At 39.6% G+C, this 19668-nt stretch overlaps 1 protein-coding gene across 2 annotated transcripts in view; it reads left to right on the top strand.

The window, feature by feature from the left end:
* Positions 1-19668, top strand: part of ASAH2 (N-acylsphingosine amidohydrolase 2) — a 90154-nt gene that overhangs the window by 36803 nt on the left and 33683 nt on the right. For both annotated transcript variants that reach the window (XM_055560270.1, XM_055560269.1), the window contains 5 exons: positions 3300-3476; positions 3744-3871; positions 4991-5068; positions 16033-16153; positions 17914-18039. In XM_055560270.1, the coding sequence (XP_055416245.1) occupies positions 3300-3476; positions 3744-3871; positions 4991-5068; positions 16033-16153; positions 17914-18039 (630 nt within the window). The remainder of the gene's footprint in view (positions 1-3299; positions 3477-3743; positions 3872-4990; positions 5069-16032; positions 16154-17913; positions 18040-19668) is intronic.

Raw genomic sequence — 19668 nt, 5'->3', positions numbered from 1 at the left:
TCATATACACAGAAACACAGGGAGAAATGCAAATGGAGATATGCCTGGAAGATATGTTGGTCATAATTTGTAGGTCTCTGGAATGCTTGGTTGTTAATGATTCTAGGTGATGGAGATTCTTAGGAAACTTTTGCAAGGAAGTGATGCAAACACAATTCTGCTTTAAGATGATTAATCAGACAGTGATGTTTGAGGTGGGTTGAAATAGACCCGAGCTAGAAGTGAAGACACGCATCGGGAGAGTCCTTAAATTAACATCAAGGCTCTACTGATGAGAGTTCAGTTGGGAAAACAGTAATCACACCAGGCATTTCATACAGGGGATGAGGAATGGGGAGATTTCACAAGGGGTTAGAAGGCTAAAAGGACTGGAAAGGGAAACGAGCACTGCAGGAAGGATTCCCACTTTTCCTGGCAATTCCCGCCTGTATTGTGTAACGCTGGCAGAAAAGTCTTAAGCCAGTGGGACAGCAGTGAGACTATATGGTGCTAGAAAGTCAAATGTTAATGTGATTTGGGGATGAGTTGGCATAAGAACTAACACTTAACATAGTTTCTGTGATAAATCGGGTATTGTTCTAAGTGCACCATATATATTAATTCATTTAATCCTCAAAAAGACTGTATGAGGGACATACTATTATTATGTCATTTGACAGATTGGGAAACTGAGTGTCAGGGGACCAAGTAACTTGTCCAAGGCTACACAGCTAGGAACCATCAGAACCGGGATTCAAACATTGACGTCTTCCTGCTCGAGAGTATGATCATTACCACTGCACTATACTGTTTTTTCTGAGGAATCAAAAATGGTTCTGATTGGGAAATGGTGGGGTCATTAAGTAGAAATAAGACTTCAAACTTCTGTCCTCTCCACACTCTACCTTTGGGGTAGAGTATGGAGGGGATGGGGATTTAATGTGTTGGGTTAGAGACCACCATCCAGTCAATAGTTGGCAGCTTTTAACCATTTCTTCCAATGTTTACTTCCCCGTGCAATCTGAGACCCAGAGGAAAGACTTTGAAAGGAACCCACTTACTTATCCCAAGTTAATCCAAGGGGAAAGTGTGAAAAATAAATCTAACTAGACTAGTGCCATTAAGTTTATTATAACACCCGGTTTTAGTCAGGTTCTCAGTCTCACCTTTAAGAGTGATAACATTTTCAGCATGGAGAAAAGATTGAAGAAAAGATCTCCAAGCAGTGATGCTGGACAGGAAAACAGAATGGCTTTTCTAGCTCTTTCTATGTCACGTTTCCAAGAGTGTCAGGAATAGGAAATGGAATGGAAACTGAAGTCAATTGAGCTATAGACATTAATATAACTTTATAGGTCTATGATAAAAAACCCCTCCTTTCATGAAGTAGGAAACATGCTACTTATAATGGTTATTGGCAGGCATTGTTATTAGATGATGGAGTCTTTAATTTTTTTCTTTTTTCCAGAAGTCTCACATGTCTGACTTCATCTCAGAGACTATAGTTTAGGATAAGATTTCTGTGAGCTGTAGTCTTTTCATTTTACAATTCAAGATTCATAATTTCTATGTTTTTAAGAGCTTGATTCTTGCATAGAATGTACTTAATGTACTTAATTCTAAAAATCCTGTTACATGCCCCATGACATGCCACCCCCACCCCCCAAAAGTACTGTTTTTTGCTAAGCCCAGATTTGGATTCAGAATCCTTCTCAGCATACTACTTCTGATAGTAGCCACCCACAAACAGGACTAAACGCATGAGATAAGCAGTATTTGCCAGCTCTGAAATAAATGAATTTTCACTTTTGTCCCTGTTATTAGGTTATAGTATCTTACATCGAGGAAGGTTGCTTTGGGATTGACACTTTTGCTGGAACATTTTAATAATTTTTGACCCAAAAAAGTCAAAACATCTTTCACAAACCACATTGATACCAAGCTTTATATTTCAGATGATTAAAGCAAAATTAGAAATAGGTATTCAGCACTAATGCAGTATTTTGAAGTCAATTATATTTCAATAAAAAGAGACATTTTAGCCAAAAAAAAAAAAAAAAAAAGAGAGAGAGAGAGAGAGAGAAATAGGTACTCGGCGACATCACTAATTTTCTGTTGTTTTCTTGATGTGTGTATATCCTCCAAAGACATTAATTATTTATTGTTTCTTTGGATGTTCATTGACTAATTCAACAAACACTTACTGACTCTTTGAATTAGGCATCTACTGCTGTGCAGCAAGTCATCAGAAAACTCAGTGGCTTAAAGTGCCAATAATTATGTGTTACTGCTCAGGATTTTGGTGAGTGGCTGTGTGGGGTGAGTCTGACTTGTGTTAGAGCCACATTCACATATCGTTACTTTTGTTATCATGAGGTTTGACTCGAGATATTGGCTGCGACTGCAGGTGTTTGAAGCTTGACTGAGCTGCAGGATCACCTTCTATGGTTGCTCACCGAGTGGCCAGCAAGTTAATGATGGCATGGTGATTCCTTTCCCCGTGGACCTACCCTCAGGGCTGCTGGGGTGTTCTCAGGTCATAGCAGGTGGTCTTCCCTAGACCAAAGTGTAAGTGTTTGTGCCTGGGAATACCGAGTTCTTCATTTTGGGAAATGAGACAGTAAAGGGGCTTTTTCCCTGTTTGTTCACTGCTCCCAGGGTGCTTGCCCCACCCAACTCCGGTATTGCATGACCATCTTGCTCTCTTTGGTTAAGCCTCTGATGAATGATAACATCTCTGGAAAGATCTTTCCTCATTAATGCCTATCACGTTCTTTTTCCTTACCTAGCGATATTTTTTCTTATCATTTATCACTCTGTAATATAATATTACATATTTATCTTTCCCTCACTAGAATAAAAACTTTTTCAGGGTAGGGACCTCATAGGTCCCTAGTACTTAAAACAGTGTCTGGACAATGAACTGGTGAGAGTCCTAAGTCAATAGGGAGACTTGGATCTAGACTCTGACTCTGCTGTTTATTATATCACTGGGCAACTTATTTTACTTCTGGACACATCAATGTTCTTAGCTAAAAGATAAGATTAAAAACACCTACCTTTTGGTGGTGTTATAAAGATTTTTAAATGGCATGATGTAATACCTAGCATTGTGCTTGCACACGGCAAGAATCTATAAAATGTTAGCAATTGCAATTGTTGTTGATGTCATTGTTACTGAGATGAACTCAAGTACAGAGTGAAAGGTCACTTGACGGGGATGTCCAGCGCAGTGATTAGCCTCGTCAGAGCTTTTTCTCAGGCTAAGCACCTGCGTTATTCCTCTTCTTAGTTCTGATTGTTCTTTTTTTTTCTTCAAGGTCCTGAGCAGGCTGAAGAATAAATACGGCTCCCTGTACAGAAGAGACAACGTTATTCTGAGTGGCACTCATACACACTCGGGTCCAGCAGGATATTTCCAGTACACAACATATGTAATTGCCAGTGAAGGATTTAGCAATCGAACTTTTGAGTACATGGTCACTGGCATTGTGGAGGTAGGCAAGGGGACTTAGAGGCAACTGTTGTTTAGCATTGCTTACAGCACCTTAGGAGAGGTCTCTTATGATACAGAGAGTTCCTATAGGCTCTTGGATACCAGCCCAGAATGACACCAGTCCTGTGGCTCTCCAGCTTTCATCCCATAGCAGGGATAAGTTGGAGATGAAAGAAATTGTTCACAGGGCTCTTCTATTTATATCAACTAAGTTCTTATGCCCACTAGGATTTCTAACTTTATAACTTTTTTCTTTTTTAACCCATAGAGTATTGAGATAGCACACAAAAATATGAAACCAGGCAAAATCTTTATCAATAAAGGGACTGTGGATGGTGCACAGATCAACCGAAGTCCTACTTCTTACCTTTGGAATCCACAGTCAGAGAGAGCAAGGTGAGCGGTCCACTTATCGGAATGAAATGCATATGCTTTCCTTTAGGAACTATCAACAAAATCTAAGAACAGGGTTGTTAGTTGATGGATATGGTGAGAGCCTGAAAGATTATTAAAGCTGAAATAATTTAAAAGCATGTCTATAATCTAAGACAACCAGAAGCGAGACTGTACAAGTACAGAAAAACCTGTGTACTCATCTTCCCACTTTGCTGGCTGTGGGAATTGGATGTGAATGTTTGAAGGACTCTAGGCTTTCAAATCAGGTGCACCTGTGGTCTTGTCGTAACCTTATCACTTTGTAGTTGTGTGACCTTTATTGATTTACTTAAACCTTAATTTATTGGCTCTCAGCTTCTCATCTGTAAAATATAATAATATGCATAACATATTTATTCAATTAATGAATAGCTCTTTTTATTACATTATTCACAAGAAATCATTTTAGTCCAGGGGAATGTAGCAAGATAGATAAGGTAAAAGAATAAAGAAGTTGGCATGAAGAGCAAGCCATAAAACTGGCATAATTGAATGGGACAACTTAAGAAAGGCCATTATTTAAAAATTTTTTAATGTGATAAACTGGGTTTTTGACAGAAGAGAAGTACGTGGTTACTATGGCAGAATAAAATAATATCTCAGTCCAACCTGATATTTTACATTTGTCTACATATTTTTTGATAGATTTAAAAGTTGATTTTTAGAAAATATACTCTGATTTCCCTTCAAAAGACATAAAAGAACACTCTAAGTTGTAGGTCAGGCATGCTTTTGATTTTGCACATTCCCTGCTATTTTTAAGAGATTTCACTAAACTTTTACATGAATGGAAATTTCAAAAACTAATCTTTTCCATGAGAAATAATATATGTCCTATAATATTTCAAAAATGTATATTTCATCTCCAGTTACCTGACCTATGCCCCTAACTTTGGTCACATTTGCAAACATTTCTTTAGCTAAGAAATAAGACCCTGGATACAGTTCATAGGATTACAGGTGTCAGGGAACCTTGCTTACTGAGAGTCATTTTGTTTTTTGTGTCAGCTTCTGCTTTGTCATACACAAGGGCCAGGCTCTAGCCTAGAACTCACTAAGTTTGTTTATTTTGCTGACTAGGTATTCTTCAAATACAGACAAGGAAATGGTGCTCCTGAAAATGGTAGATCTGAATGGAGAAGAGCTGGGTCTTATCAGGTACTGTTTACTTTTTAAAAAAAATTCTGTTTGGATAAATTTCTTTGTATTACAGAGAGGGAAAAAGGAGACCAGAATATTGGCAGCAGAGGCTAAGAATAGGCTGAGTGGTTGAGTTGGAGCTGGGATCCAGCCATGGGCCCTCAGGTATGGTTCTCAGCATCCTGCTGCTAAGTCGCTTCAGTTGTGTCCGACTCTGTGTGACCCCATAGACGGCAGCCCACCAGGCTCCCCCGTCCCTGGGATTCTCCAGGCAGGAACACTGGAGTGGGTTGCCATTTCCTTCTCCAATTCTCAGCATCCTAAGTCTAATAAAAGGATTATATGAATGAAGGATCTGAGTGAAGGAGTTAAGCACAGTGTCTGACATATGGTAAACTCATAAATCTAAATGCTAGGGGTTATTACTGTATCCAGATCTCATGTGGAGGTTATTATTGCTTTATCAAGATAATCATAGAGGACAGTGACCTCTTGGAAATGAGAAAACAATCTGACCAGCCAGGCAAGTGACTATGAGTTTGAGGTTATTGACCTTTGTTTTTCTAAAAGGAATGTGTGTGTGTGTGTGTGTTGCTTAGTCGTGTCCGACTCTTTGCAACCCCATAGATGGCAGCCCACCAGGCCTCTCTGTCCATGGGATTCTCCAGGCAAGAACACTGGAGAGGGTTCACATTTCCTTCTCCAAAAGGAACTATAGAAAGAAAGAAAGTGAAGTCGCTCAGTTGTGTCTGACTCTTTGCGACCCCATGGACTGCAGCCCACCAGGCTCCTCCATCCATGGAATTTTTCAGGCAAGAGTACTGTGGTGGGTTGCCATTTCCTTCTCCATCTAATGCGGTACAATGCCAATTAGTGATGAAAGCAGAACCGAGACCACCTGATGGAAGCAGATGAGGTAAAATTACAGCTTGGCAGAGATTTTAGGCTCCATTTTATATGTAAGAAAACACATGGATTTTGTTTTCTTTGACAATAAGTCATTTGTATTCCTATGTGATTTTGGTTGCTGTGATTGAACTGGCTAAGGAATTGCCTCGGTAGGTAACAGTCCCAGACACTTTGTCCAGTGGACTTCCAGACTGATGCACGAATGCCCTAAGGAGGTGGATGATAGCACATGGGTGCCAGAGTCAAATGGCTTGGGTTCACTCTGGATTCTTATTCCTAGTAGCTGTGTGACTTTGGTCAAGTTTCTTAACTTCTCTGTGTCTGTTTACTTACTCTAAAATCGAGGGATAAAATGAGTCCTTAAATACTGATAATAACTTTGTAAAGGAACTAGGGATTTATCAGGGAGGATTATAAAATATCTAGGTGAAAGTTGGTATTTGAGTAAAATTAAGTAACTTGAAAGAAATAAGAGGTGAAGAGAAACATTAAAGATGATGATTAATGAGTTCAGATACTAGGGGTGGCCCTAACTGCATGGAGAACACACAGTGGCAAGGAGTTCATGTTTCCGTCTTAGGTACAGGTTTTCAGATTTGAATTCAGGCCCCAGCCCTGTCACTTACTAACCCTGTGTCTTGAGGAAAGTAATTTATCTACTTATACATCAAACTATCCTGTATGAAAATGAGACTAGTAATAATACCTCTTAGGATAATTTGAAGATTAAATGAGATAATGCATGTAAAACTCTAGTTCTGTGCCTGACATAGAAAGAATTTAATAATTTTAACTGAAAGGTAAGAAGTAAATAACACAGTACCTCTTCTGAAAATTCCATTATTGACATATTGGTGTGCTTGAACTTCTTAGCATTGGAGTTAGTTCTTTGGGGTTAAAGTGAGGTCATTAAAAATTCCCTGATAAAATAAACATTATTATGTGGGTTGATGTAATACAATTCATTCTTTGAGTACAGTTAATTCATCTATTGATTAGTTGCCACCTAGCTTTTAACGCAGTAGTCTTTGTAAATATCAGACATGCAATTATGTTCTTGAGATATATTGTTATGAATCAAACATAGACCCTATCTTCAAGAGTCTTACAGGCTAGTGGGATGGTTAGGGCTGGAGAAAGAGACAGAGACAGACACACAAGAATTCATAATGTGAATCAGATGGTTGTCAATGCTATTACCTGGGAATTTAGAGGCACTAGGCTCTGCCTGGGAGCATAGTGGAAGGCTTCAAAGAGGAAATGACATTTGAACTGGACTTGAAGGAGCCATGGGATTTCTCAGGGGGCCATGAGAAAACTACATTATGAGGCCAGAGTATGGGCTTAGGGTAGGGAGTAGGTGAGAGATGAGTCTGGAAAGGTAAGCTACCTCTTGATTTTTGAGCACCTTCGTGGGGAATTTGGTTAGGAGACAGTCAGGATAAGAACATGTATGTATGACTGGTGCTGCTAAGTCACTTCAGTCGTGTCCGACTCTGTGTGACCCCATAGATGGCAGCCCACCAGGCTCTGCCGTCCCTGGGATTCTCCAGGCAAGAACACTGGAGTGGGTTGCCATTTCCTTCTCCAGTGCATAAAAGTGAAAAGTGAAAGTGAAGTCGCTCAGTCGTGTCTGACTCTAGCGACCCCATGGACTGTGCAGCCTACCAGGCTCCTCCATCCATGGGATTTGCCAGGCAAGAGTACTGGAGTGGGGTGTCATCACCTTCTCCGGTATGTATGACTAGTTAGATGGAAAATCCCCAAATTTGTTAGAAAAAGATGTCTTTTCCCTTATAGTTTCTACCTAATTCTTGGCTGAATCACTGAGACCATTCACGATTCCCTTTTATTAGTTTCTAAGTCATTGAACAATGCCAAGAGAACACTCAGTGATATTTTGGGGGCCAGGTGTTCTTTGCTTCCTTGCATGTAACTATATAATATATCTGGAAGTCCCAGGGTCAACTGTCAAGGTTATAATGATGCTTCTCCATCTGCTGTGCTTAACAGCCTGCAATAACTTTCTATTGTTTCTATAGCTCCCATATGTTATCTTTGATGTAATTGCCCTGGCAATTGCCTCTTGTTGCATAGGGATAATTGCTCTCTGAATACATTAAAAATGATCCAAAACATAAAGTCAAATCTGGGCTGCTAAGTAACTCAGCCACCATATGTAGGTACCTGCTGTGAGATAGAATCCCAAGGTATGAGGAGTTTGGAAGCACAGCATCTCAGATTTACAGAGTATAAAGTCACCAAGTTTAACTTTCAGCTGAGGCCTACAGAAGTGATGCAACCTGCCCAGTGTCATGGCCAAGACTATTCACTATGAAAACCATGTTGAAGTTCATCATTTATTCTTTGCTACTTTCATTTTTATTTTCACTTCTTCACTTAAAAGTCTGCACCAGTCACCTACTATATGCCAGGCAGTGCTTTCCAGTCCTTGAAATGATTCATTTCTAGTAAAAGGTCCTAAAGTCAGAAGTCAAATACATTTGTCTGCGCTTCTTGAGCAAATTCTTTAAAATCTGAGACTCCACTTGTACATTTCTCAAATGTATATGTAAAATATGATAACATCCCTCCACATACAGATTGTTATGCATTCATTTATTTATTAAATATTGTAGAATACATGTGTTATGAACTGAACTAATACTATAGAATACACTAATGAGAAAAAAATCGATGTCCTAAGTATTGCTCCTTATAGAACTTATAGTCTATTGGTGGAGACAAAGGTGATCAAATAGTCATACAAACCGATGTATAATTATAACTGCATTAAGTGCTAAAAAAGGAAGGTATGCAGAGCTGTAAAGGGACTTGACTTGATCAGGGAAGTTGGGAAAGGCATCCCTGATGGCTCAGTGGGTGAAGAATCCAGCTGCAATGCAGGAGATACAGGAGACACGGGTTCTATCCCTGGATCAGGAGACCCCCTGGAAGAGGAAATGGCAACCCACTCCAGTGTTCTTACCTGAAAAATCCCAATGGACAGAGGAGCCTGGCAGGTTATAGTCCAAAGGGTTGCAAAGAGTCAGACATGACTGAGTACACACGCAGATGTCAGTTGTCCCCAAGGATAAGACAGTGGAACTGAAAACCAAGGCAGGTTGAGAATTAACCGGCAAAATGTGGGGGTGGAAAAGAGCATTTAACACAGAAAAATATGTGCAAAAGTCATGTAGCCTGTTCGAGGAGTTGATAGAAGGTCTGTGTGGCTGAAGTACAGAGGACAGTGAGGTAGTGTGTTGCGAATTAAAAGTGGGGCTGGTGCACTGGGACGACCCAGAGGGATGGAATGGGGAGGGAGGAGGGAGGAGGGTTCAGGATGGGGAACACATGTATACCTGTGGCGGATTCATTTTGATATTTGGCAAATCTAATACAGTTATGTAAAGTTTAAAAATAAAATAAAATTAAAAATTAAAAAAAAAAAAAAAAATAAAAATAAAAGTTAGAGGTAGAAGTTGCTGCTGCTGCTAAGTCGCTTCAGTTGTGTCCGACTCTGCGCGGACCCCATGGACAGCAGCCCACCAGGCTCCGCCGTCCCTGGGATTCAGGCAAGAACACTGGAGTGGGTTGCCATTTCCTTCTCCAATGCATGAAAGTGAAAAGTGAAAGGGAAGTCGCTCAGTCCTGTCCGACTCTTCGCGACCCCATGGACTGCAGCCTACCAGGCTCCTCTGCCCATGGGTGGTTAGGCTGAATTAAAATAAATACTCTTATTGGCCACTTCTTGCTTTACTACTGTTGCTTGTTTAATCATACTATTTAGGTTGCAAGAATTTTGATTGCAGTAACTTAATGAACTTAATGAAATCCACCCAAACCAAATATCTCTCCATTAATGTTATTGGGAGTTTTTTTTTTTTTTTTTTTTTTTCATCCAGGACTTTTAAAGAAAACAAAATGAGTAGGTGAGAATGGACATCTCTTCTTTGGAGTAGAGATGGTCAGTTCTCCGGGATACTGGCCACCGAGTTTACCTATGACTTCAGAAGCTGTTCTCTGGCTATGGCTCATTGTCCTTCTTTAATTTGAGCAATCTGGTCTGTAGTCATGGCATCTGCTTGTTTCAGATTCAAGCTGTTTTTTGCATAAAATTCTGGGCCTAATAGCCCTTCCAATATAGCACAATGAAACATTCTTTGCTTTCCTTTTCCCAACTATCTGTAATGGGGTGGGGCAAGGAGGAACATAAGACAGGTGAAAAAGAGATGTGTTGATTAGGTGTGTGTTAAGAGACGAATTAACTAATGCCAGGTGATGCCATAGACCTTGAAATTACAGTGGCTTAACACATGACAGATTTTAATGTACACATTTGCCATTCATGCAAAATGTCATAAAATTTGGGTGGTCCTTCTGCTAGTTACTAGTTGCTAGTTACCTTCTGGCTAGTTACTAGCCAGATTCACATGCTCCACCCTACCAGTGGAGTTGGGAACTAGAGGGCACACTGGTATTTTGTAAGCTCTCAAGTCCCTGGCATAAGAGGAAAGGGTTTCTTCATTTAATTATTTAAAGCTTATATTATATGGGGTGATATACATGTGTTGAATACACACAGGCACGTGCATCATATATTTTAATATTGTATTTATCTTATTAACTATACATATATGTACACATAGCTTTGTATCGTTTTTTTCCTTTCAATCATCATCATTACTGTAGCAGCAGCAGTGTCAAAATCAACACAGCATCATCACAGTGAAGATTTATTCCATTCTTAGCATAGACCAGTCTGTGTGCTAAACACTTCAGATATATTTGTTCTCTTAATTGTCAAATGCCATGAGGTGAATACTACCTATCATGTTACAGATGTGAACATTGAGTTTCAAATAGGTTAGGTATAATAACTTATGTCCAATGCCAGAGCTCTAAGCCACTAAAATGTATGGTCTCTGTATTAGTTTCTTAGGGTTTCCATAACAAATCACTAGAGACCTGCTGGTTTAAAACAGCAGAAATTTTTTCTGTCGCAGATCAAGAAGTGCCAGAAGTCTGAAGTCAGGGTCTTGGAAGTGTCAGGTTAGTTTATTTCTCTCCCTCAGTTCTTGTCTCATTCCTACAAAGATTTGGAACGATGGACTAAAGAGTTTAAAACAACAGACGAATTACAGCGCAGGCAGACAGATCTTTTATTAAACAGACATAGGAATTGTAACAATCCCTCTTGACTTCCCCTTTTTATACTTCCCATCTCTTCCTCCTTTTGGTGGTGCCCTGTGGACTGCAGCCATGAAATTAAAAGATGCTTACTCCTTGGCAGGAAAGTTATGACCAACCTAGATAACATATTCAAAAGCAGAGACATTACTTGGCCAACAAAGGTCCGTCTAGTCAAGGCTATGGTTTTTCCAGTGGTCATGTATGGATGTGAGAGTTGGACTGTGAAGAAGGCTGAGTGCCAAAGAATTGATGCTTTTGAACTGTGGTGTTGGAGAAGACTCTTGAGAGTCCGTTGGACTGCAAGGAGATCCAACCAGTCCATTCTGAAGGAGATCAGCCCTGGGATTTCTTTGGAAGGAATGATGCTGAGGCTGAAACTCCAGTACTTTGGCCACCTCATGCGAAGAGTTGACTCATTGGAAAAGACTCTGATTTTGGGAGGGATTGGGACTAGGAGGAGAAGGGGACGAAAGAGGATGAGATGGCTGGATGACATCACCAACTCGATGGATGTGAGTCTGAGTGAACTCCGGGAGTTGGTGATGGACAGGGAGGCCTGGCGTGCTGCAATTCATGGGGTGGGGTCGCAAAGAGTCGGACATGACTGAGCGACTGAACTGAACTGAACTGAACTGTGCAAAATAGGGCTTGTATCCACCACCAATAAGGAAAGGAAATGCAAATGGACATATACTCAAGGCTGACTGACAGTTGCAACTTATATAACACCAGGCTTTGTTGCACATGTCTTCCCATAATTCAGTCTGTTATAATCAGACATATACATATGTAGAATTTTTATGAATCCTTAATGGGCTCCTAGATGTCTAAGGTTACTTGAGGAAGCCCCCAAGGTTAGTTTGTATCCACTGTGTGCAGAGAGCACCTGCGCAGGAGTTGGAAAAGTCTCTGTGGTTATTTTTGTAGTATATCTGTGAGCCCTTCTGGATGTGTCTGGGATGGGGTTTAGAGATCAACCTGCATCCTTTTTGTCTAGGACACTCCTGGCTACTCATGCCTAACTTCCTACCTAATGGTAAGGTTGGTTATTTCTGGAGGCTCTGAGGGAGAATCACTTCCATGCCTTCCTCTTAGTTTCTGGTGACTGCCAGCAATCCCATCCTTGGTTTATAGATACATCACTCCAGTTTGTGCCTCCATCTTCACATTTCCCACATCCTCATATGTGGGTGTCCCTCTGTCACTTTCCTCTTGTTATGAGGGCGCCAGTCACTGGACTTAAGACCCAACCAAAGATAGTACGATTTTACCTTGTTTACATCTGTAAAATTTCTGTTTCCAAATAAGATCCCATTCTGAGGTTCTGCTAGGCATGAATTTTGGGGTGACACTTTTGAGTCCAGATGACACCACCCTTATGGCAGAAAGTGAAGAACTAAAGAGCCTCTTGATGAAAGAGGAGAGTGAAAAACTTGGCTTAAAGCTCAACATTCAGAAAACGAAGATCATGGCATCTGGTCCCATCACTTCATGGCAAATAGATGGGAAAACAGTGGCAACAGTGGCTGACTATTTTTTTGGGCTCCGAGATCACTGCAGATGGTGACTGCAGCCATGAAATTAAAAGACGCTTTCTCCTTGGAAGGAAAATTATGACCAACCTAGACAGCATATTAAAAAGCAGAGATATTACTTTGTCAACAAAGGTCCATCTAGTCAAGGCTATGGTTTTTCCAGTAGTCATGTATGGATGTGAGAGTTGGACTATAAAGAAAGCTGAGCACCGAAGAATTGACACTTTTGAACTGTGGTGTTGGAGAAAACTCTTGAGAGTCCCTTGGACTGCAAGGAGATCCAACCAGTGCATTCTGAAGGAGATCAGCCCTGGGATTTCTTTGGAAGGAATGATGCTAAAGCTGAAACTCCAATACTTTGGCCACCTGATGCGAAGAGCTGACTCATTTGAAAAGACCCTGATGCTGGGAAAGATTGAGGGCAGGAGGTGAAGGGGATGACAGAGGATGAGATGGTTGGATGGCATCACCGACTCAATGGACATGGGTTTGGGTGGACTCCGGGAGTTGGTGATGGACAGGGAGGCCTGGCATGCTGTGGTTCATGGGTTCTCAAAGAGCCGGACATGACTGAGTGACTGAACTTAACAGTGTACTATATTGTATTTGTCCAAAGATCTCCCATGTTGTTACACATTTTCATGACCACTGCCTTTGAATGGAGGTACAATATTCTTGTTCTCCCCTTTGGTGGACACTTAGGTTGGAGATGGCCATACCTGGCACGTAGGACTTGCTGCGTAGCAATAAAGATGCTCCTTCTCTGGGCTGATGGAGGTGTGCTTCAGTGGGGGAGCTGAGTGGGAGCCAGATTTCAGCCTTCACTTACCCCTTTGCCAGTCACCTTTGTTCAGACCTTGGCTTCCATGTGAAGAGGGCAGCTCAGATCTGAGAGAACAGAACCTGTGATGGGTTATTACTGTTTCAGAATGTTTAAATAGCTCATTTCTGCATTTGGCTTTTCACAACAGGAAATACGCAATGTCTGAATTGAAAGAGACACTAGAAATACCTCAGTTACACAGGAGGAGAGAATAATTATTCTGTATTAATCTGCAGTTTATCGATTCACTGTGTATATGTGTGTGTGTTCAGTTGTGTCTGATTCTTTGGGACACTATGGACTGTAGCCTGCCAGGCTTTTCAGTTCATGGGATTTTCCAGGCAAGAATACTGGAGGGGGTTGCCAGTTCCTTCTCCAGGGTATCTTCCTAACACAAGGATCAAACCCCTGTCTCCTGAGTCTCCTGCAATGGCAGGCAGATTCTTTACCATTGAGCATGATTGAAATTGATTTTTCAGAAGTTTTTTAGAAATTTGAACTAACTTTGCCACTTACGATGATTAGGTCTCAAATCTCTTGACTTTTCTCAGTACTGGGATTGCATCACGGTGAATCAAGTCGAGTCTCGCTCTAGCTGTGACAGTATTTTAAAGTCATTGTTTCGAAATGCTTATTATCAGGGACATCGACATCTTTTATGGCTGTATTCTCACTTTTTCTGAAACTACCTAAACGTTTCTTCCTCTCTCTTGAACTTTACTTAGATGAATATTTTTTGACCAGATAAAATAAATGGTAAGTGTTTTTAAAATTAAAATGACCAGTTTTCTGCATATCTTTATAAATATTCATCTCTTACCAAAGTACTTTGTTTGCTTTAACAAGCCTGATATTTTTATAGCATATATTTTAAAGGGCAGAGGAGGAAAGATACAGCATCTTCCTATTCTGAAATGCAAATAACTTTTCTGATTACTATTTTTTTCAGTTTGGTAGAGAAAAGTTCAATTTTCTAAGGCCTAAAGTAAATGAAAATTAATAATTCAAGTTTATAGTCTAATTAGTAGAGCAAAATTTTTTGCTTTTGCTTTCTCCCCAGATATTATGGTTCTTTGGTGGCAGATATTATATTATGGTTCCTTGATGGCAGAGAACATACCTGACTCTAGTGTTGAGGTTTACCATAATGCCAACCACATTATGCATTCCTTTTGATTGAATGAAAAAAGCAACTGCCCTCTCTCCTTCCCCTCATCCTTTCTACCCTGGTCCCCCTGATCATCCAGTCTCTGAACACACTGCACCCTTTCCTTCCTATCTCCATACCTTTGCTGCAGATGACTTTTCTCTAGTCATTCCCCTGCCTAGTTCCTGCTCATCTTTTAAGTGCCAGCTCAGATGTCACATTTTTCAAGGGTGAAGCATTTTTCAAGGGTGAGGTGACGCTTCATTCATCTCTATGTCCCTGGTGTCTGGCACAGAGCCAGAGTTAACTACATGTATATTGAACGAGCTATTGGATGTTCAGTTTTGTGCACCATATGACTTGGGTAAAAATATTTTAAAAGCTTTTTGTGAAGAAAAATCAAAAGATTTTTTAAAAATCCTAAATTAGCTTGAAAAGTTATGAATTGGAATCTCTCTTTTCTTGAGTATTCCTGATAGTGTGCTTTACAGCCTTCTATCCTGTAAACACCTTTTTCACCTGGGTGGAGGTTTGATCCTATGAAAGCCACTGGACAAGGTGTCACAAGGCCCAAACTTTAGCCTTGGTCCTCTATGACAAGTGGGCCACCATATTGCTTCTTTGAGATAAACTTGTACCGTGCAGGTAATAAGAGCTTACCTCTCAGGGTTACTGTGAAGTTAAAATTAGGTAACAGATGTGAAATTAACTTGTAAACTCCATAGCTTTACAATTAAACAAGGTATTGCCATGCATAAGGGTATATTGAATTAGGCATAGCATCCTCTTTCATACCCCTGTGCATTTATTCTGCTGTTCTTGCTCCCTGGAATGCCTTTAAGAATTAATTGCTAGTCATCTGTGGTCCCCAAACACTTGATGACTCCTTATTTATAGCATTTGTCACACTGTATCAAGGCCATTTGTTTACATCTTTGTCCTCTGCAAGATTCTGGAGTAAACTGATTGATTCAGTGCTTGGTACACTGCAGACTCTTGGTGACTGTCTATTGAATTGGATAGGATTGATTCAAGTAATTATTATGTATGTTCCTTCTTGAAGGACAAAGTCTATGTTGATACAATTCTGTAGGTATATTGTCTGGTAACTAACCAGTATTGGCTCTTGTTAAAAGCTTACTATGAAGATGACAATAATGGAATATTTGTAATAATAATTTTGTATTATTAATTTAAGTGATCAGACTTCTTGAGTATATTATTTACAATTTAAGTTCGTTAACAATGAAAGAATACCTATTGTCAAAAGCACTTTTTTTTCCCCTGCTGGTGGAAACTTAAGCTCCCAGATATCATTTGTGACTCCATTTATTTGGTTCTCACCATTAACTTGGGTCTTCTTGTTCTTTTACAGCTGGTTTGCCATCCACCCAGTCAGCATGAAAAACACCAATCATCTTGTAAATAGTGACAACGTAGGCTATGCATCTTACCTTTTTGAACAAGAGAAGAACAAAGGTTATCTACCTGGAGAGGTGAGAATTTATGTCCCTGAAAGCTTCATCTCAATCACTGAGTATCATCACTCATGCAGTGTTCAGAATAGCTGATTCAGATCTTCAGAGGAAAGTGTCATCATGGATATCACATACTGAGAATTCTCCATCCTCTCTTATCAGGAAAGAAAAAATTTAAATGATTGTTGACTTTGCGTCAAATACTACTTATATTGATGACTTCATAAAGTTTCAGTTAGTTGGATTACGAAGAACAAATTAAAGATTTTTGCAACATATAATAGTTTTTGATCAACTTGGATATGAGATATGAGAAACTGTTGATGTTTACTTTTGTTTTCAAAAATATAAAATTATTAAGCACCTTCTTAATGTTGTAGGAATCCAAATGAGGGTAGGGAATGAGTTCTCTTCTCTGGTCCAGCCTTCGCTCTTAATTTCCTTTGAAAGACTTTGTTCTACTTTCCTGCTGCTGCTGCTGCTAAGTCGCTTCAGTCGTGTCTGACTCTGTGCGACCCCTAGATGGCAGCCCACCAGGCTTCTCCGTCCCTGGGATTCTCCAGGCAAGAACACTGGAGTGGGTTGCCATTTCCTTCTCCAATGCATGAAAGTGAAAGTGAAGTCGCTCAGTCCTGTGTGACTCTTAGCGACCCCATGGACTGCAGCCTACCAGGCTCCTCCATCCATGGGATTTTCCGGTCAACAGTACTGGAGTGGGTTGCCATTGCCTTCTCCGTACTTTCCTGCAATATGGCCTAAGTCAGAGACAATCCTAATCCATTAGACTGGTATATGAAATGCAGTGAGTGATGGGATCAGAGCTGGGGGGTCCCAGAATCTAGTCTGTGTACTTCAGGAAGCTTGTCGGCTCTGTGTAGATTGTGGACTGCTGATAGGTAAGTGGTGAGGAAGGACCCTGCTCTGCTTGACCACAGCATCCAAACCCAAAATGCAGGAGGATATATGACGAGATGAGAACCCCAGGCCCTAGACTAGACTAAGTGTTCTGTTATAACAATATTAGCCCCGTGAATGTTTGGCTTGACTTTTTAGCTCCTTTATTGACAATCTTCTATTTGTTTTTTCATTTTAGCCTGTTTTTTAGGAAAAAGGAAGTAATTTCCCATTTTTTTTTAGTATAAGAAATGACACATAGTCTCCTATGCTTGATTATCTCTTTCCTTAAGTAAATTTAAGACACTTAAGGTGAAATGGTAGACCAGTTAGGTTGAGATTAAGGTCTTGCCCTACTGAAAAAAGATATGTAGTTTTTTCTGGTTGAAGAGATAGAGAAAAGATATGTGGAGGGCAAGTCTGGATGGTGGATGCTAATATTTAGGTTCAGTTGTACAGCAGAAATATCCAGATTGACTCTACTTTTTAAGCCAATAGGCTATTTACTTTTAAAGGAAAAATGGGTCTCTGAGTTCCAGGTACAACAGCAAACATGAGATTATGGGTCGGCATTTTATAACTTGTTGCACATTGTATTTCTTGTCAAAATGTTGCTGTTTGAGACACAAATTTGAAACTCTCTTAAAATAGTTTCACTGATAATTGGAATATTATGAGTAATAATATATATGTTGACTGCAATGTGAGTCTTGACAGAAACAAAAATCTTTCTCAGAATATTGTACCTGAGAAATATCCTCCTTTTATCCTGTGCAAATGATTTTGAATAGTTCACCAGAGTGGGTTGAATGTCTGCCTTTTTAATGGAACTCATTGCAGTAAATAAGAAAGTATACAAGGCAATTGGATGTTTCTTTTGGCAGGGACCGTATGTAGCAGCTTTTGCTTCATCAAATCTGGGAGATGTTTCCCCCAATGTTCTTGGCCCGCAATGCACCAACACGGGAGAGTCTTGTGATAACGCCAATAGCTCTTGTCCCATTGGTGGGGTAGGTAATAATGACATTAAATCTTTGTTTTTGCATCTCACAGACATTTTATGTTTAACTAATCACTGTTTATTTACAATTATGTTCTCCTCAAGTATACTCTGGCCTACTTACTGCTAGCATTTGCTCTTCTCAAAAGCACCCACTAAATTTTGATTGGATAAAATTATAGTTTTCCATTTGATGCTTATATTTTTTTGAATGGTAAGACAATTTAGTAAATGTCACAGATTAAATATCCTTTCCTAAACTTGGACAGCTTGATACATTTTGCCTTGGCATTTCTGAAGTCACAATTTAGTACGAAAACTGCCTGCCTGAGACATTTCTCTCCACTTATCACATCTTTAGGGTTTTTCTAAAAATGTAACATCAAAATTCTTTTTCTTATAAATTACAAAACAAAAAAAAAGTGTTGCTGTGAAAACTTGAGGCTTCACTTGTAGCTCAGTTGGTAAAGAATCTGCCTGCAATACAGGAGACTGGATTTCAATTCCTGGATCAGGAACATCTCCTGGAGAAGGAAATGGCAACCCACTCCAGTATTCTTGCCTAGAGAATCCCATGAACAGAGGAGCCTGGCAGGCTATAGTCCACGAGGTTGCAAGAGTCGGACATGACTTAGCAACTACACCACCACCACCACAAAAACTCAAACCACATAGAAATCTTAAAGAGCAGTAAAAAGTGAAAGTCCCTGCTTACCTTCCTCCCCTCCACCTGCTCCTTTTCCCCAAAATTACCACTATCACACCTCTTCCTACATGCGTTCATCCATGAACAACATTTTATAACTTATTTATTGAGATTTTTTTTGTTTTTATCCAGAATTTGGGTTTTCTACCTAATTTGCCTTTAAAAAGTCTCTTTATCACTCGAGATAGTTCTATGTAGTAAGCTTTACACTCAACAAGTGAGGCTGTACCACTGTTTATTTAACTGCTTCCCCTCATCTGCATTTAGATTTTCCACCTTTGACATGAGAAGCAGGTGCTAGTTTCTGGTTCTTATTCTTTGTGTTTACAGAATATTTCACCTGTGATATTTCTTTTATCAAACACTATGTTTGGGTTATTTATTTTATCCCAGTCAAGTTCATCCACCCAATGAGAAATATATTTTTAACAATTATACTTTTCTCTTATACTTTACTATTTTTATATAGAAAGTCTTCCTATTGTAAAGCAATGATACCCCAATTTTTAAAAAAGTAAGAAAAAAGTCTTCCTACACCAGAAATGAGTACATTTTTAATCAATTATAATTCAATGAAAAAAAAGTCTTTGTTACCCTTCATTTGCAAAATTTTTACACATTATTAATTCACATTAGAGTGGATGATTATTTGTTAAATTCCAAAATTCATACATGAAATGGTTAAATAAATTATGATACTTATTTGCAATAGAATATTATGCATCAATTTTATGTCTTATGTTGAAATAGATGAATTCTAGCAATGTTCATTGCTCTAATTCCAGAATAATTTTGTTTTTCATAATCTGTAAATTGGGAGAACATCTGGAAAGAGATGCTGGAATGTGGCTTTAAAAAAAATCTCTTTGCTGGGACTTCCCTAGTGGTCCAGTGGTTAAGACTCTGCTTCCTGTGCCGGGAACTTGGATTCAG

This window comes from Bubalus kerabau, chromosome 22 (assembly GCF_029407905.1).
Source record: "Bubalus kerabau isolate K-KA32 ecotype Philippines breed swamp buffalo chromosome 22, PCC_UOA_SB_1v2, whole genome shotgun sequence".
Taxonomy (NCBI): domain Eukaryota; kingdom Metazoa; phylum Chordata; class Mammalia; order Artiodactyla; family Bovidae; genus Bubalus; species Bubalus kerabau.
The sequence above is the reverse complement of the archived record's forward strand: the minus strand, read 5'-3'. Positions and strand labels throughout refer to the sequence as shown.